General features: G+C 36.8%; 1 protein-coding gene across 2 annotated transcripts in view; it reads right to left on the bottom strand.

Annotated features, from left to right (window-relative positions):
• LTN1 (listerin E3 ubiquitin protein ligase 1) overlaps positions 1–18,185 on the bottom strand; it is a 31,711-nt gene extending 13,526 nt beyond the window's left edge. Inside the window, exons 1-16 of one of the 2 annotated variants that reach the window (XM_059837894.1) lie at positions 18,044–18,185; positions 16,205–16,408; positions 15,812–15,910; positions 14,644–14,874; positions 13,635–13,687; positions 12,530–12,710; positions 11,598–11,771; positions 10,355–10,545; positions 9,041–9,182; positions 7,532–8,317; positions 7,003–7,044; positions 5,622–5,814; positions 2,974–3,213; positions 1,826–1,979; positions 1,422–1,572; positions 546–747 (exon numbers count right to left, since the gene is read on the bottom strand). In XM_059837894.1, coding sequence (XP_059693877.1) covers positions 546–747; positions 1,422–1,572; positions 1,826–1,979; positions 2,974–3,213; positions 5,622–5,814; positions 7,003–7,044; positions 7,532–8,317; positions 9,041–9,182; positions 10,355–10,545; positions 11,598–11,771; positions 12,530–12,710; positions 13,635–13,687; positions 14,644–14,874; positions 15,812–15,910; positions 16,205–16,408; positions 18,044–18,184 — 3,184 coding nt within the window. In that variant the 5' untranslated portion in view covers position 18,185. The remainder of the gene's footprint in view (positions 1–545; positions 748–1,421; positions 1,573–1,825; positions 1,980–2,973; positions 3,214–5,621; positions 5,815–7,002; positions 7,045–7,531; positions 8,318–9,040; positions 9,183–10,354; positions 10,546–11,597; positions 11,772–12,529; positions 12,711–13,634; positions 13,688–14,643; positions 14,875–15,811; positions 15,911–16,204; positions 16,409–18,043) is intronic. The other variant, XM_059837893.1, reaches the window with a different exon arrangement.
• Positions 18,186–18,388: the final 203 nt, after the last annotated feature.

An 18,388-nucleotide genomic window follows, 5' to 3' on the forward strand; every position in this document is an offset into this window, starting at 1 on the left:
CCTTCATCAGCTTACAAAGACCCACACTACACAATTACACTTTTCATCATGGTGAGAATTCTAGAGATAGAATTGTTAATTTGATAATGCTGCATTTAATTTGAGCATTCTTGAAAGTAAAAGGAAACTAGATTCCACCTCATGGAATTAAGAAAAATTGTTGTCTCAAACTATCTTTACATTATGGTTAAACCCTCAAGGGAGGGATACAGTTCTTGTTGCCCACTCATGCCAATGCACGGTGTGTTTTGGCAATGAACATATCTGAAGTTTTGAAAATTCCTACTTCTCCCAGTTCAAAGTTCTATTGAGACAGGATGTATATAACCAAAAGAGGTCCCAGAAATATAAAAACTACTTTTAAAGAAGACCTGAACATTAAAAAAAAAAAAAAAAAAAAAAAGAAGAAGAAAAAAAGGCAATGAAAGGTAACAGGATAATTTCTCATACCTGTATGCCAATCTTTAACTATGCATTTCTAGTTTTCAATTCAGGTTACAACTACTACAAAATAAAATTCCTTTAATTTTACCATTGTAACTTACTTATATTATCAATTTTCTTTCTTTCAACATCATTATTTCCATGGACTACATGATTTTTCAGTTGAAGTAGTACCATTTTACTTAATAAGGCTGAAGTACAAAGATGGCCTGGAAGTTTAGTTGTGCCACACAGCTTGACACTTGATCCCAGAGGTTCACAATTCATACTAAGCCTTCCTTCTAAAAGAGACTTGTGCATCCACTGTAATATGTGAATAAAAAGAGTATGAAAAAAAACTTTTATCTGTTTAACCTTGAAAATTCAGAATTATTAAGAAACAAACATGAAACACAGACATTCATATCAAAAGCACAATGGTGAGGATGACTCACTCCAGTGTATTAAAAACCTAATTGCACAGCAGTAATTTGGAACTGTACTGCTACTCAGAAACAAATATATTTCTTTATAACTCTATGTATTTTACAAGAAATTATAGGGTCACTGGTGGCTGCATGGGAAATTTATGTCCTTCCCCACTCTCTATGTATGTCAGCATTTTGTTGTAGATAGCAAACCATATTTTTCTGCAGATATTGGTGTTTTTCACAAAATTAATCTTTATGAAGAATTAACTTAGAGATAAAAACGTCTTCACAATGTATACTCTGTCAGATAAAATTCCTGAACTGTAAAGCAAGTGGCTGGTGTTCTGCTCAGAAAAGGGTAATTTCATGCATTTCCAGTAGTACTGGATGGGTCCATAAACAGAAATTTTATCCTCTTTATAGACAAAGGCTGACAAGAACCTCTGCACAAACATATGGTACTCATAAGTGCGGTGCCATGTCATAAGAAACAAAGCTTACCACCCTAGGGGACAGAGGCTTGAGGAAAGATTGACTACCCTGTGCAATCCATTATCATTTCCATACCTCAGAGCACAGAGATTCGTGCAATTTCCCCCACTCAATTTTGTTCGGTGTCACATGCTCAACATAAGCTCTCACAAGACATCCAGACTGTCCATCAGCTTCCATGAGCTTCAACAACAAATCACTGACTGCAGAGATCAAAACCTGAAGCCTGAGAAAAGGAGAAAATGGTGCAAACAAGTTTGGCACTATTCATTAAGAGCCACCTGCACATTTTCCATTGATTCAATGATCCATTCACGCTGTACCAGGGGTGGTATAAGTTCTGCCCTACCCACTGCCTCCAACAGGCTGAAAAGTCGCTCAGTAATACCAGATGTCAATTAAATAAAGGCTATTATAGCACTGATCCTGGTTTGTTTCGGAGAATGACACATTATGGTACAGATGTAAATCCTGATTACCTTTTAACATCCAAAGAGGAAGACTGAACTTGGTTCTTGACCCACAGTGCAGCTTTAAGCAAAAAGGTGCTCTGTTTCTGAGTGCCCTGAAGCTGATGCACAAGTGAATTTACACCAGACATCCAAGTGTGTTTTAACTTGCATACAAGTACATCTATTGTAGGGAAAAGGAAAAAAGAAAACAAAACAACAAGTAGACAAGCAAAACTATCACAAACAGGTAAACTCTAATGACAACTTACAGCATATAGCAACAATCACATGTCTAAAGGTCCTACAGTAGGAAAACAATTCACTTTTCTGTGGTTACATGCAAAAACTATCAAAGGCACATACATAGCTTTCTTGTTGAAGAGCAATTTTAAATTAACTGTGACTCACAGGTAAGATTTAATTCATTTGAGAATTAGTGATGTTCTTGTTGTCTGCTACCATATGTCCATACAGTCTTCAAAACCATAGCTCTTTCTACCAAAATATTGAACATTCACAACATCAACAGACATTTATAAAGCAGCAGTGTTTTCCAAGCTAGTACTGTCCCACTTCACTTCTATGACAACACTGAAACATTGTATTTACTTGTATTAATTTCAGTATATGCATGTATCAATTCAACACCCTCAAATTCTGCATTCAGAAAACATAAATCAGCATCTCAGATGAACATGAACATGAGACACTGGTAGAGACAGGCATGGATCACAATTTGTCTGGGCAACTTGGCCAATATAAATGGTTTCAGAATAAATACATTTTACCTGTAAAGAAGCGATTGTACACATTTTTTCATAGACTCCCCAGATTGCAAAATGAACAAAAAAAGTTCATTTGTTATATTTCATAGACTTTAAACAACTTCTGTAACAGTCCAAAAAGTGTGCAATATCATAGCCTCCAAGTTAGCTGATACTAACATTAAAAAAGCTTAAAAATCCTTGTAGACATGTTCAGGACTTGATGCTTAGTAGTAACTATGGGCTCAGTAAATTAAAGCACAGATTTTCATGTCAGTTACAGCTGCAATTGCTCAATGTATGTGAACCCAGTATTCTATCACATACTTGATTCTGTTTCACGAAAAAGAAGAATTTATATGCAATCATCACCTATGAAAAAGCTTGGCTGAAGTTCTTATTCCAGATTACCTGTCAAGTGTGTTGCATCCTGCCTCTGAGCACACAGCTGGAAGATGGTAAGGAGCAAGTCTTCTGAGGATGGCATCAGCAAACAGCCTTTCACTGAGCTGAAAAAGCTTGAGGCCACATCGCAGATGAAAGATACTGATGGTTCAGTATCTCCAGCTTCAGAAAGATCCTTCGCTTTAGACAGAGCTGCTTGAAGTTTATCAATAATCCTTTCAACAAAGGTTTCACCAATCAATGATTCTATTGGGCAGAGAAAAAAGACAATATGTTTTGATTGCTTGATAAACACGACCATGCAAAGGTGTCATATTAATATAGACCAATTTGATTTTTATTTACTAATTTTGAATGCAAAATAAAGTCCAAAATAGTTTCAGTCTAATGGATACCTAAATTCTTCTATTTCATAGATACCAGCCAACATTTCACACTACTAAGTATCTTTTCTCTAAACCAGCTGAAGCAGCTATGAAAAAGGTATTAAAGATAGATCAAGTGCAAAGTGATCTTTCCCCCTTTTATGCACTCCTAGCTTCTAGCAACCAACTGTGAGCCCAAGATTTCACTGTACTATTGTAAATAGCCACAAACATGCTTAGATCCTTTTTCATGGGATACAAGCAAGCCAACCCCATTTACCCTCAAACTCCACAGTATCCTCTGGCAGTGAGTTCCATTATTATTTATAAACTGTATGAAGAAGTATACTTTTCTCAGCCCTCAAGACTGTTATCTAAGCATGTGTTAGAAATTCAAGTTCTTCCACTAAAGAAACAATCATACATTTCTCACTATTTGCATTTTCTTTACAAATTGCGATTTTACAGCTTTTAAGCACAACCCCATCCCTAATCACTTCCACTAGAAGCTGACAAATTCTAGTCTGTTTCCTTGCCTCTACAAGCAGAAAGTCACTGCTTGTCTAACCATCCCTGCCAGATTTCTTTGGGCATATTCTATTACATGTTTTTCAAAAGCATATAGAACATTGCAAGTGACCAAACTTGAACAAGAATATTGCAGTGACCAAAACTACATGCAGTATTCCAGATATTAACTACATATTCAGCATATTGACTACATGCTATAATAATTTTCATTTGTCCTCTGTTTTTTTCACAGCAGCTCCTAATAAACTGCGTTCCTCTTTTACTACTTTTTTACAACCTGTCACTTACAGGGAAACACCACAATGACTAAAGATCTCTTTTGGAGTTTTAACAGGTCAGAGTCTATAATTGAATTGATACAGTTACAGTTATGTTCTTCCCATGTATACTTGTAGTATTTATTAGCTTTGGATTACTTTTATAATCTTTTTATCAGTTAAGCTTCCACTATCACAACACACTGCTATGGGTCTGTGAAGTTTCAGCAATAATTATCTTCCTTTCACTATTTATCCTTTTTCCCCTTTAATTCCTTTCATTCTAGGCTACTGATCCATGAAAGGCTCTCCTATTCTCTCCCATGACAATTTGCTTAAGAAACCTAGATAAGAGATCTCATTTAAAAAAATCCTTTTAAAAGTCCACGTACGCTACTTTGGTCTTAATGACTAAGTCAAGAACCACCACAGCTCCTCAAAATCTCTTAGGCTTCAATCAATATGATTTAAAAATAGGTCACCCACCAGCCAGCAGAAAATGAGCTCAAGGGTACCTCTGGCTATAGAATCAAAAAGCAAAGTCACTGGACAATCAGCCCTAGAACATCACACACTCACAAGCACATTTGTTGAACTCTCTGTGGAGAGAGGAAACAGGTTTTCCTGATGGTCCTTTACATCAGAAGTTCCAGTAACAGAAAAAACAATCTTAGGACACCTTCAGGATGGCTTGTCTAAGAACACGCATCACAGTGTGTATCTTTGAAACCTGGAAGCACCATGAATGGGCACAGCATCCACTGACACTGAAATATGTCACCACAGGGATCAAAGCAAATGCTGAGTTTACATGGAAAACATGAAGAAAAATGAACTTCCCTGGAAGTCTATATAAGATACTAAAATTGCAAACAAATTAAACAGGATGATATTAACAAATTAAATAGGATGCTATTAATAATAGCTATTAATAAAAAAATCAGAATACATATACAGCATAAGAGCACATACCAAGTTTTTAAAAGACATAAAAATAAATGGAAATGGCTTAAAACAATTCAAAGATCCTGTAACAAAGCATTACTAAAACACACCTAGGTCCATAAAAATTGATTTGGTATTCCAGTTAAGGCAAATTTCACATGGTATGGTTTAAAAAATTCATATTATTTTACAGCACACCAGCTGATAGATCCAGATTACTTAAATTTTCCTCAAGTTTTCAAAACTTGCAAATCTGAATCTTCTCTTTAAACATTGCCCTTGTTTAGCAATGTGGACCAAAAAAATGGCAGCTACTGCTGCAAGTTAGTGTTTACAAAACTAAATAGGATGTAGTAAACTGGCTTAAGTATTAAAAAAGCCCAAAACTAGGAAACAAAATCCCCAACAAAAACCAACCAATCAACAATAAACTACGGGGAGAAAGCCTAAATGTTCTACATGAAGTATTCTGAAAGATCCCAAATTCTTTCAACCTTATGCAAAGGGTAAGTGCAGCATTTACATCTCATGAACTCCAAGGATTATATATGCTCACCACTTTTAATGTGCTGCGACAACACCAAGCTCAGAAGGGTCCACCTTTCTGAAGAGGCTGATCCTGATGAGGCTGCTCTAGGTTTTAAGCCCAGGTGACACAGATCATCCGCCAGCATTACCAGTCTTTCTCCAAGTGTGTCTCCTTTCAGCCAGTCAGAGACTAAGGAAAGTTTCGTTGTGCCTGAGCATGCCTGGATCATAAGAAAAACATTCCAGGAATCTTTTGAGGGTATAGAATAATAGAATGGTTTGGATTGGAAGGGACCCTAAAGATCATCTTCCAAGTTCCAATTTAAGTACCAACCCCCTGCCATGGGCAGGGATACCTCCCAGCAAACCAGGCTGCTCCAAACCCCATCCAATTTGGTCTTGAATACTTCCAGGGATGGGGCAGCCACAGCTTCTCCGCATAACCTGTTATTAACTACTAACTTTTATTACTAAGCGTAAGATTAGTATGTCAAACTTGCACACACAGAGTGAGAATTATATCATCTGCCACCAAAAGCCTTCAGATTTTACATCTGCAACAACACCCCCCCTTTTTCTTTTTGTCAGAGACAGCAACTTATGGCTGGGTTAGATCTCTATTGCAGAGTGAAACAAGTCACCTTCTGAAAATGCTTCCTTCATGTTTCTTTTCCAACCATATAGCCCAGGAAACTCCTACACTGGAATTAGAAAAATAACTTCTGGATGACTGAGTTGGCTTAAATAAAATCTATTTAAAACATAAAAACTGTTTACAGCGCCTGAATTTCTTTAAGAAGAAAGAGAAGGTCATCAAAACTTAATTTTGCTGATGAGCCACTGTAAGTTAAAAAATCACAAAAACTCAGTATTCCTAAAATACACAGCATGTGTGAGGGAAGATCCTTTGGTCTATGTACCGGACTGTAAGTCAAGTGTTACGAGTTCTTGTCCAAAAATTCATCATACACTTCCTATTTCATCCCATGCAATTACTTAAATGTCAGTTTGTCAACATTCAGTGGAAAAAAATGGAATACTACCTTTTCCTTATAACCACCTTGTAGGGATGATGATATAAATAATAATTTAAGTTATTGGTCTAATCCCTAGCTCCATTCTCTCTAGTTTAGAAAAGATGATCCACAAATCAAGAATTCCTCTGGCTCAAAAAGCAAACTGACAAAAAACAGACAGGACAAAGACTCCTTTGTTTTAGCATCATCATTTCATTTTTAAGACTGTCCCCAGATTTGAATGCATTTAAATCAAACACTACTCTAAAACTGAAAGATTTTCAAACTATGGAAATTACCACTACAAACATATGTAAGTCTCAAAGCTAACACCAGAGAATGATTAAAAATTACGCATAAAAAGAACAACAACAAAAAAATCTTAATATTTACCTTTTGAATTATCTGGAGAAAAATAACCCACTTAAGATCCATCTGAAAAGAAAAACAAATTTCCCCAATATTTAATAAAAATCTTTCCTGAATAGGAAGCAATAATGCCATTTAATCTGTTCTGTAGGCATAAGCAGAAGCTCATAAAATTCAGTAACAAAGTTATTGATTTTATCATTTTTGTCTTCCAAATCTTTCTCTCCCACAAAATTCAGTAAGGGACTGTATTTATACAAAAGGCTACCAATGATTACTATTAAAGTATACTGCATAAAGAAGCAAGAGCAGAGAAATTCTGATGATACTTTTTAAAAATTATTTAGACCATATAGAAAGGGACAGAACCTTTCACCCCAACACTACCATGTCCAACTTTCCAAAAACTACCTTCCTTACGCTGAACTTAAACAAAATTCATGTAGAATTATCATCCATGCAACAGTGCCAAAATAAGATTATTAGTGAAACACAGCCCACAATAACAGTAATGACTCTGATAAAAATTAACAACATCAAGTACATGTCATACCTTTACTAAATCATCAAGAATGACTTTCCTTTCATCATTATTGTTGCAACAATGAAGTACACTGTATAAAATATCAACCAGGAAATGGGTGTCTTTTCTCCAGTCTTCTTTCAGCCAGGTTATTAAATTCAGATACAGAAATTGTACAGATGGACTTCGGTTATGAGCTTTCACCTCATTTTGGGATTCAGCTTGAGCAGGACTTACATTATTTCCCTGCTCTAAAAGTACCTGGAAAACTCTGTTTGAGGAAAAAGTGTTGAGCAGGGCAGAGAGAAATCTCAAATGCTCTTCTGACTTCTGTTCATTGACATACACAATGCTCAGCTCAGCCAGGTTGCAGACTAAGGTCTCTAGAGGTACTTTCCTTAGACGTGACGTTTGCTGCAAGTCAGCCTGAATTTCAGAGTCACCATTTCTCACTTCCATGAGCTTTTGACTCTCAGTGTTCCTTTCAAATTCATCCTCATCTGTAAATCTGATTTTTAGAGATTTTCTATTGTTTGGTTTCATAGTACTCTTCGGATTATGAAGAATTTCTAGCATACCAGATATGGCAAACAGTAATTTCTTGTCAGCATCCAACCTATCAACATGAAGTCTACACATTTTTAAAAGATGGCTCCAAAAATCTGACAACAGTTTCTGGAAAACTTTATCTGCGCCATCATCATTGGAGAGTTCTGCTTTAGCTTCCCAGGAACTCAGCATTTCTGCTGTTTGATAAAATAATGGTCCACTTTGTAACTTGGGCTCCTTAAGTACAGCACTGACAAAAGGAATTAGCTAAAAAGACAAAAAATATGTATTAAAGAACAGTGATCCAATTTATAAATCCATTTTATTCTTTATAATGCCAAGAAATTATATAATTCTGAAAAACATTCTAGAAGCAACTCTGCAAATATCAGAATTATTTATGTTTGAACATTTTATAAAAACATACAGGATGGGAGGCACTTTTTTTCCTTTTAAATATAACTTTAATTGCACAGAAAAAAGGATGATTTCATAGGAAGAAAAAACCCCTAAATTCAGTACCTTTACTTTTGTTACACATTGCTCTCTGTGACTCCCTAAAAGGAGGTGGGGGGTGGGTCTTTTCTGCCGTGTCTGAAGTGAAAGGATGAGAAGGAATGGCCTTACATTGCAGCAGGGGAAATTCAGACCAGTTATTGGAAAAAAAAAAAATCACTGGAAATGTGGTCAGGCATTGGAATAAGTTGCCCAGGGAGTGGTGGAGTTACCAGCTCTGGAAGTGCTTAAGAGACACCTGGATGAGGCTCTTGGGGACATGGTCTGGGGGTGATTCTGGTGGTGCTGGGCTGACAGTGAGACTGGATGATCTCGAAGGTCTTTTCCAGTCCTGACAATTCTGTGCGGCTTTTTTCCATAAAATCTAGGGAAACTCTCAACAGAGAAGTAAATACTCACCTGAAATTCACTTTTCTCTTTAATTTTGACTTATTAAATGTATACACAACAATATTCAGTATTTCTGATTAATACCTGGTCACATATAAGCATTTGATGAATTTGGCTTTGGCCTTCTTCTCCTTTCTGTAGTACAGCAAAGCACAGACACTCCATAAATGCAGTTATAATTGCTGAACTTTCTAAAGGACTGGCTACTGTCCTCTCATTTGACAACCTGTGAAAGGACAAAGAAGAAACCAAGTAACCCAGTTTCCAAGAAACCCAGTATGAATGTTATCAATGTACCCTCGGTTACCTTGTTCGGATCCAGACACCAGTATGAGAATACAGGATCATAGAGTCATTTACAGGAGTCAGATCAAAATAAAGTCAACTTAGAAGGTTGATAAACCCAAGCATTTAACAGAATCTATATAAAAATAAATTCTTCATTTGGTCTTAGCATTCAGAAAAAACAGATCTATGTAAACAGAGAAACCATATACAGCCAAGCACACTGTCTCCTGTTTCAGATGGCTGTCAAAACTCTTTTGCAATTTTCCACATACCACAGAAGTTCAGAGAGTGTCATTTTTTGTCATTACAGGGAAAAAAAAAAAGAGGAAAAAAAAGAAAGCCACCTAAAGACAGTCTCCCCAGTTTTGAGTTGGAAAACCTGCAATTTCTTTGCTATTTAATGAAAATTAGATCACACAAATGATCACAGATATATTACAATCATTATAATGTGTAATAAAATTCTATACACTTTTCAAACAAACTCCTACATAACTCTCTTCTCCAAGAGCTTTGCTAATTTCCACACCAACATCAGCAGAGAACTGATTTTTTTCATTTATTTTTAAAATAAATTTCAACATTTCATAAAATAATTTTTATATGCTTTTGAGTACACAATGCACAAGTGCATATTTAAATTACATTTGATAGAAAGGTGGTTTTGAGGTATTTTAAAGGCACAAAGTACAAGCAGTTTCATCCTTTAAAAACAAGTATCACAAGAATTACAGTTCATACATAAAGGAAATGTCACTATCACAAGGCTAATCCCCTATGTAAGAGTTACACACTGGTGAGAAGAGCCTGATTCTTAAGAGTCACCCTCAATTATAATAATGTTCCATATTCAAATTTGTCATAGAATAAACACAAAGCTTTGACAAGGAAAGATAATGATGCTTCATGTAACGAAAATATAGTAAAATCAAAAGGAAAGCTGAAGGTTTAAGATGACAGGAACAGTCACAAAGGACTGACTCCAGTTTTGGATTTTGAAAATAATTTAAAAAATATAATCTCATTTATCTTCAAATGCTTAAAGATTAATTTCTTTATTTCCAAATGTAAAAGAGACTGATTCCAAATAAATACATTTGTGGTCCATACCCTTGAATTATAGAGCTGAAAAAAACTCTGAAGTATTCCAACTTCGGTTCCATAATGTCAGGAGGCACCTTGCTAATGAAGGGCAGGAGGTTTGGATAGATAACAGTAGCTAGTCCTCGCCCACCTTCTCGAAGCACTGTCCAGAGCTTTGGCAGAACTCCTTTTCTGGCATTTACATGACTCCAACAGTCCTACAGAAAGAAATTCACTTACTATAAATTAAACAACAATATGTTGCCTCAGAAGAACCCCCAAGGTAGCCATTTAACCTACATCCCCGTATTATAGATGAAACAAGTCATTGTGAAATTTAAATTCCGTTAAGTTACTCACTTACCAGTATCTTTAAAATCACTGTCTCCCTATTTTGGCTTGTGAAGTTAACGTGATAAAACTATTTCTGTGCTGTTTAAAATCAATTGACCTTTCTTATTAGCCAACTGCAATTAAAGGTTTCTCTTTAATCATGCTTTCATGATGCTTCATAGGAATCACTATTGTAATTAATACTGTATTTAAGTTCCCATTATCAAGGCAAGCCAATGACTGAGTTTGGAAGTATCACTAACTTCAAAACTCTCTTCAAAAATTTTCTGATGGTTAGAAACTGCTTTGGCACTTCCTCCTCCCTAAATTTTTTTGTCATCTGATCTATTTTATTTATTATCATATCTATTATAGTTCAAGGTACCTATATTTATAACAAGCTGAATAAAGACCATTTAGGGTTTTTTCTTCAAAACTTGTTCCAGTTCATTCCAGCAGTTGCAAAAGGGAGCTGCAGCATTAAACCCTCAAAGCATCCCTGCCTATGGCAACAACTCATTCTGCTAATAATTCAAAGCCAGTGTTTCACTTAAAATTAAGGAGCAAAAAAAACCCCAAAAAACCAAACAAAAAACTATAGAACCCTTACATTTGAAGGGGAAACAAACTAACCAAAAACGCACTGCAGGTCTTTTTTGAAACTGTCTTAAGCATTATTTTAATTAAGCATTACTAACTAGTAACTACATTTAATGAAAGGGTTTCGGGTTAATTAAATTAATTCATAAAACAACTCTAATCTTCAGATATTCTGGACATGATATATTTGAAAGTTACACTGAAAGGAGGAGGATGTACCCTTATGGAGTTTCTGTTATTAACCTTAAAGAAAACCCAATCAAGCCTGTCTTCCTAATTCTACACAGAGAACAACACTTGGTAAAAAGTTAAATTTGATGAAAATATCTCACATTACCTCAATAGTGGTGATAGTATAAAGCACTGCTTCCCAAAGAGCAGGACACACCACTGCATCACTGTCATCAATGCTGAGAAGAACAGCAGGACAAACTCTTGATGCTTCCACTTTCACCACCTCAGGCAAGTGCTGGCAAAAAGCAGAAATCAGCTCAAAGAAAGCTGAGCGAACCTGACAGAGGCCACAGAAGGAAAAACAGAATTTGTCACTACATGTAGTTAATAGGATTCCTTTTAAAGTCTACAAAATCTTACAACACACCATGCCCATATTTTATCACATTAACAATAGTTAAAATATTATTAAAAACCAAGAAAAACAAAGCAGTTATTAAACAGTCTTATCAAATATTTTAATCCAATTTGTTTAGTCATGAAATGCCTGTCAAAAGTTGTATTTTTATACACTTCTCAAAAGGCAGTTTTTCCCAAAAGCAACTTAAAACTTTTAAACAAAATACTATTGCATTAATTCATTACTCTATGTACAGAATAAAGACTAGTAAAATTGTTTAAAAAAATGAAAACTCCAAAGCACTAAGAAGACATGCTGTAAGATGACAGAGTTTGTATCTTCTACATGAATTTTAATGGTGTCAGATTGTCAAAAAGTAGATCACGATGATATGGAAATAAAAATTTAGCCTACTGGATAAATTTTCAAGCAATATTGTCTATATTGAGTTTGACTTTTTTTTTAACATTAAGTCCAGTCAGATATTAGTCCCAGATCAAAAAGATTTATAATTATGTTAACTGAACAGTTTTTTTAGCCTATCTGGAATCTACCTAGAAACCTGAAGGCTGTTTCAAATCTAAGCAAAGTACCGAGTGCATCCTTGTAGAATACACGTAATTAATACTTCCTTAGGTTAAGGGTATTACCTTTAACAAAAACCAAGCAACATAAAGAAGAAATTAAAAAGTCACCTGTGATACTTTGTTTTTGCTGTATTTCCAAAATTTGTTTTGGGACAGAAGTGACATTAACTTTTCCTCCAATGAATGCATCTCTCTCTTTGGCAACATGCTGAGCAACTTTTTTAAAGCTAACAAGGAACAGGTCAGAATCCGGAAAAATTTGGCTTCCCTTTCTTCTTCTGGTACAGCTCTCAGAAAGCAAAACAAACAAAGAAGTTAAAAGTGGACTGCAAATAAACCAGCAGGCATCCCAAGTTTGTCTAAAGTAAACTGCCTTCATTTTTTTTATGTTCATTTTTTAATTTTAGGTGCCAGCAATGTAAATACATAAACTTTCCATAGGTTCTAAATTACACTACAAAGTGTTGAAAAAAAGTTACAAGTCATCTCATCTTTCAGCTACTCAAAAGTTATATTCTTAAAAGAGCTGAAACAAAATTAGATAACTGATAACACTTCAAAACTTAAGTGTTGTAGTAATAAGCAGCTGGGACTCAGTTTTATCATGCAAAAAAGCTGATTCTTAATTCACAAAGCTCATATTGATAGGAAATATCAGAAGGTACTGTGTTAGACCAAACTGGATAACAATACACTGACACTCAGTTTAATTGTCAGCAAATGGCTAGGGCGTCCATCTGTCAAATCTCTCCAGTTTTGGTTAGTTTACATATTTTGTTCACTGATCCCTATGAGACAGATTTTTTGTTTATTGTAGGTGCAAATGATTCTCTTACCAGAATAGTCTGTTGTGTTAACTGCCTTCATTTTTTATGATTTTTCACATGGGAAGTTAGCTAGCTGCACTTAGAAGAAGAAACAGGCTAGCTGGTAATTTAGCAGAGCAAGGCCTGATTTTATATAATAAATAATATAATATTAATATTTTATAGAATCAGTATTTTTTAAATACATGTATATATATTTGGCCTTTCTTTTATAATACCTCTACTTGTATGCAACTCTTAAGACCCAAACAAAGTTGCTGGGATCTGGATTCAAATAATTATTCTGTCTCCTGAAACAAAACTAAATTCACTACCTTCAGGGACAGAGAACCCAATAAAGACCAAGATTTAAAGAATTAAATATACATTTAAGCAGGCAAACATACTGAGGGTCACTGAGTGTATCAGCTGTTTCCTTCAGAAGGTGATCTTGAAGTACCTATGGGGGAAAAAAACATGCATATAAAAACAAAGAAATATAATACTTATATGTGAACAATATACTCCACACATTATTCAGAGACAGCCCTACAATAAAATTTCACAACCTCTGAGTTGTCTTTCTAATATTTTTAGACATGCTAGTAAACATACTAGAAGAGAATTTGACTCATGGTGAACATAGTAGCAGTGGTACTGTCTGAATTGAGTCCTCTTAACACTTAGTAAATTGCAGCCCTATGCCAATGTGCTCCTGCTAAAAAGAAGCCAAACTGAGGCAAATCAAATCAGTTAGGTTTGCACATGATGGACTGGCAATGCAATCTTTGAACTTTTTTTAATTCAGTCCATTGAGTATCATATCTGACTGACAGAGGAGCATAATGGCCAGAATTAAACTTGTAGATGCTGAAACACTGCTCAGCATTCTATATTCTTTTTCACTATGGCTAAACTACTCCAGCATCATTATTCCAACTGTCAGCAACATTATGTGTTGACTGAACATCACTACATAGGAACGCACACAAGGAAATTCACAATTCATTCCTTTGGTTCCAGTCATTCTCATCTCAAATCCAAAAGAATGTGTATTTTTTTCTCTGCATTCCTTATTATTTTTCTTTTTTGTATTTCCTTACAGAAGAAATTCTTCCCTGTGAGGAGTTGCCCACAGAAGCTGGGGCTGTCCCATCCCTGGAAGTGTTCAAGGCCAGGTTGGACAGGGCTTGGAAAAAGTGGGTCTAGTGGAAGGTGTCCCATCCCATGGCAGGGGGTGGAACACGAAGACCTTTTAAATGTCCCTTTCAATCCAAACCATTCTCTTCACAGGGACAAAGTTTCAGGCAAGAAAGAAACTTAACCATGAAGCACAGACGGGGGAAGGATGACTTTTAAACTTGTAACAGAAGTTGACATATACAAAGCCTTAAAGAAATACAAAAGTAAACTCACATTAAGAATTTCATCCTTACAGAATACTAAGGCTTCAGGTTGTTTGCTTGAAGGAAAAGCTTTTTCAAAAGCTACTTTTGCAGAAGAAGCAGCAGGGGAGTAAGTGTCACACTGAGCAATCAGCCAGTAACCCATGATACTTTTTAAGTAAGGAGCTAAGTGTTTTTTTACTTTAAGAATCAGTTGCTCGAAAGATTGCTGAGTTGCTTCTCGAACACGGCGATCATGATCCTGTTAAACAAAGAAAAAAAGAAAAAAAGAGAAAGGTTTATTGGTTTATTAAAAAGCCATGTTTGCAATTAATTGGATTTGAAACATAGATTTGAAAATACACACTGATGACAAAAAAGTTTTGGTATCCCAAGGTATGGGGAGAGTCCTAATTTAGTAGCATCATAATCCTAAACTGTTGTACACTCAAGATTGTAACCTTTCCCTAATATCCCAAACAACAGTTTTTGTTTCCAATTTATACAAATGTTTTACAGACAGACAAGAGGCAGGAGAAACAGGAAGCCTTGAAGACATCTTCTAAGTTAGAACTATCATAAGCTGTGCATTGCTATCCTTTATTTGCATATGAATTTACAACATCATGATTTTTTACACTCTTGACTCCAGAAAGAAACAGTAGGAATTACTCTATGCGTAAGAATAGCGATTCATTTTGTTCCATACCATGTTTTCACCAGTAGCCATTCTAGACAGCTTGGAAATACAATAAATAGATCAAGAAACTTATTGCTAATCTGGCTACACACGGTCGTTTCATATTTGGGTTTGGGGGTTTTTTTAATGTTAAGTCTGGTCAGATATTAGCCCTAGATCAAGAAAGTTTATAATTACGTTAACTGAACAGACTGTCTAGCCTTTTTGGAATCCACATAAAAGAACTTTTCCTAAGAAATACAATACCATCTTTTAAACATAAAGGTCTAACAGACCTATCAAGGAAGTACATCCCAGACATCAACAGTTCAAGATTCCACCCACTGCCAATACTGAAATACGTCCACAAAAAGAACAGTATTTTCCTTCAACTTGAGGAGGTTTCTCCTAGAACAAGTCAGTAATTCCAACAAAGGTAGATAGGTCAACAAAGACCATCTTAGAGGTAGTCACAGGAAGTAGATAGGTAAGTTTCCAATTTAAATACTTCAGTACTTACCAGTGAAATTTTACAATAAATTCTCGGCCAGTAAGGAAGAATACCTTTAACAACTTCCGCTTCTCTTTCCTTGCACATTGTCCCAAACTCTTGCATGGCCTAAAATCAAAATATCAAGACCATGACTTAAAAAGTCAGGTAGATTTATTCTGTAATTTACCAGTTTGTATCCGAAACTGCAACTCCCTTTTCCAAAAATCAAATAATCTCTTGCAAATGAGAATCCATAGAATTGCATGATGGACCTTGCTATAGGTTATCCAGGATATCACCTGTACTGCAGTTCTAGCAAATCCACCAAACTGAAATTAGTTCCTCTTCCTCCCTTAAGAAAACTGTATTATTCTCTGATTTAAAAAAAAAATAAATACGGGGGCCAAGGAATACACCTACTTTTAACTTGGTTGTGACATCCCTTTTGGAAAGTTTTCGCAATACCATTCGGAAGTCAGCATCCACAAGGCTGTCTACTTTCTCTGCTCCTTGAATTGCGGGAACATATCCCAGATCGCTCTGAGATGTTCCAAAGCCGATAAACCCAGGCACTGTCCCACGTTCTTTAGCAAGAAGCTCTGCAGCTCGGCCACTGCTAGAAGGCTGACAAAAGAAAAGGGACAAAGGAGTCAATTATCCATTTAATTTTATTTTGCACACATTACGCATTTGAAAATATGATCCTAATTTTATTTTATAATTAACCTTTTAATTAACATAAAGTCTCTCAAAGAAGAGTCCACCTGTGCTTTAAACATAGAAACCTAGAAAATTATTCTTCTCTTTAGGATCAGGCTGAGAAAGTTGGGGGTGTTCAGCCTGGAAAAGAAAAGGCTCCAGGGAGCCCTCAGAATATCCTTCCAGTATCAGCAGGGAGCCTACAAGGAAGCTGGAGAGAAGACTTCATTGCAACTATAGTGATACAATGAGGAGGAATGACTTCAAACTGAAACTAAATAGGTTTAGATTACATATGAAATTCTTGCCTGTAAGGGTGGTGAAGCCCTAGCACAGGTTGCTCAGAAAAGCAGGGCCTGCCCCTTCCATGGAAGTGTTCAAGGCCAGGCTGGACAGGGCTTGGAATAACCTGGTCTAGTGGAAGGTGTCCCTTCCCTTGGCAGGAGGTGGGACTGGATGAGCTTTAAAGTCCCCTCCAACCTAAATCACTCTGTGAGTCTATTCAATGATTCTGTGAATCAGAATTCTCTTTTCTCATAATGCATGAACACTTATGGAAAACTTTATTGCTTTATATTGCTTTTTTGCTATACAAAAAAGCCTAACAGAAAAATTCTTCTGGGAGCAAACAATTTATTAATCTATAAACAATTTATTAAGAAGATATTTATCCTCCTTCACTATTTCTGGCTTTCCTAATTTTTATCATGGGCCAATACAGCTCCCAAGGAATGCTCCTTTTTTCTCTGAACAAATAAAAACACACAGACAAAATAAAGGATTCTCCCAGCAACCAAGTGGCCAAAAATGATTTAGAGAAATGTAGCAAAAGCATGCATTTGTAACAAATATAATAAATACCATCAGACAGTGTGTGATTTGGAGCTCAGCACCACTTCTAGTTTACCCCATTTGCCCATTGTATTATTGGCTCTGGTTTGTTTCAATCACTCTCTTTTTGAAAGACTACTCCAAAACTGACTGAAGCTTAAATGTCCTCTGGGACACCTTATAATGCAAATACCTTTTATTTCCTAATGGCAGCAGCAGTTTTGTGAGCGTGTGGGTTTAATTAATCTTTTCTGCATGTGAGCTGTTAAGGATATGCTGCTTTGCATTCCCTAGTCTTCCCTAAATCCAGGGAGGAAAATTAGGGAACCTGAACACCAGACTTCTCCGAGTGTCTGAGTGATAGGGCAGATGTCACGTCATCTCCGGCCTTTTAGCAAGTGTATTCTAAAACTCTGCACAGAAAACCACACCGAATGTACCACCGGCACCCTACTGAATCTACACCCGCGGTGATTTTGCTCTCTCTCTCCGTACAAATACCACAGCAGCAGAAGTCACACTCCCCTAAAGCACGACCCAGGCCAAGAGGCGGCCCCGGGCCCGGCCCCAGCTACACAACCGGCCCCTAAGATCGCGCTGCCCCACCGAGGGAGCGCGCTTCCGCGGCCCGCGGCCCCCCGCCCAGGGCACCCGGAGCGCCGGAACCGCGAGCCCTCGAGCCCTGGGCCCGGCCCTGCCACCCTGCTCGGGCCCGCGGGCCGCCCTCACCCGCAGGTTGCCCTTGGTTCGCTGCTTGTTCTTGCCCCCCATGGCGGCTGCGGCGGCACTGGGACCGGGCCCGGCCGGAGCCACCGCGGGCACCCCGACACTTCCGGGGCGGGGCCGCGCGGCACGGGAGGGAACCTGCATGGAGTGGCCTTAAACTCAACAATATCCTTTAAAGAAATAAAAATGAAATCCATCGATCCTAAACTTCTAGCGTCCTGTGGGGCCTTTACGGAGCCGCAGCGTTCTTGTACACTTACAAGTACTGTGGATTTGGGAAAGTTTCACCTGCCCTTGTCGAATGGCATCGCCGTGAAGTATTCCTACAAGAGGTGTTCCAAGTCCATA

Source organism: Haemorhous mexicanus, chromosome 2, assembly GCF_027477595.1.
Source record: "Haemorhous mexicanus isolate bHaeMex1 chromosome 2, bHaeMex1.pri, whole genome shotgun sequence".
NCBI classification, from domain to species: Eukaryota; Metazoa; Chordata; class Aves; order Passeriformes; family Fringillidae; genus Haemorhous; species Haemorhous mexicanus.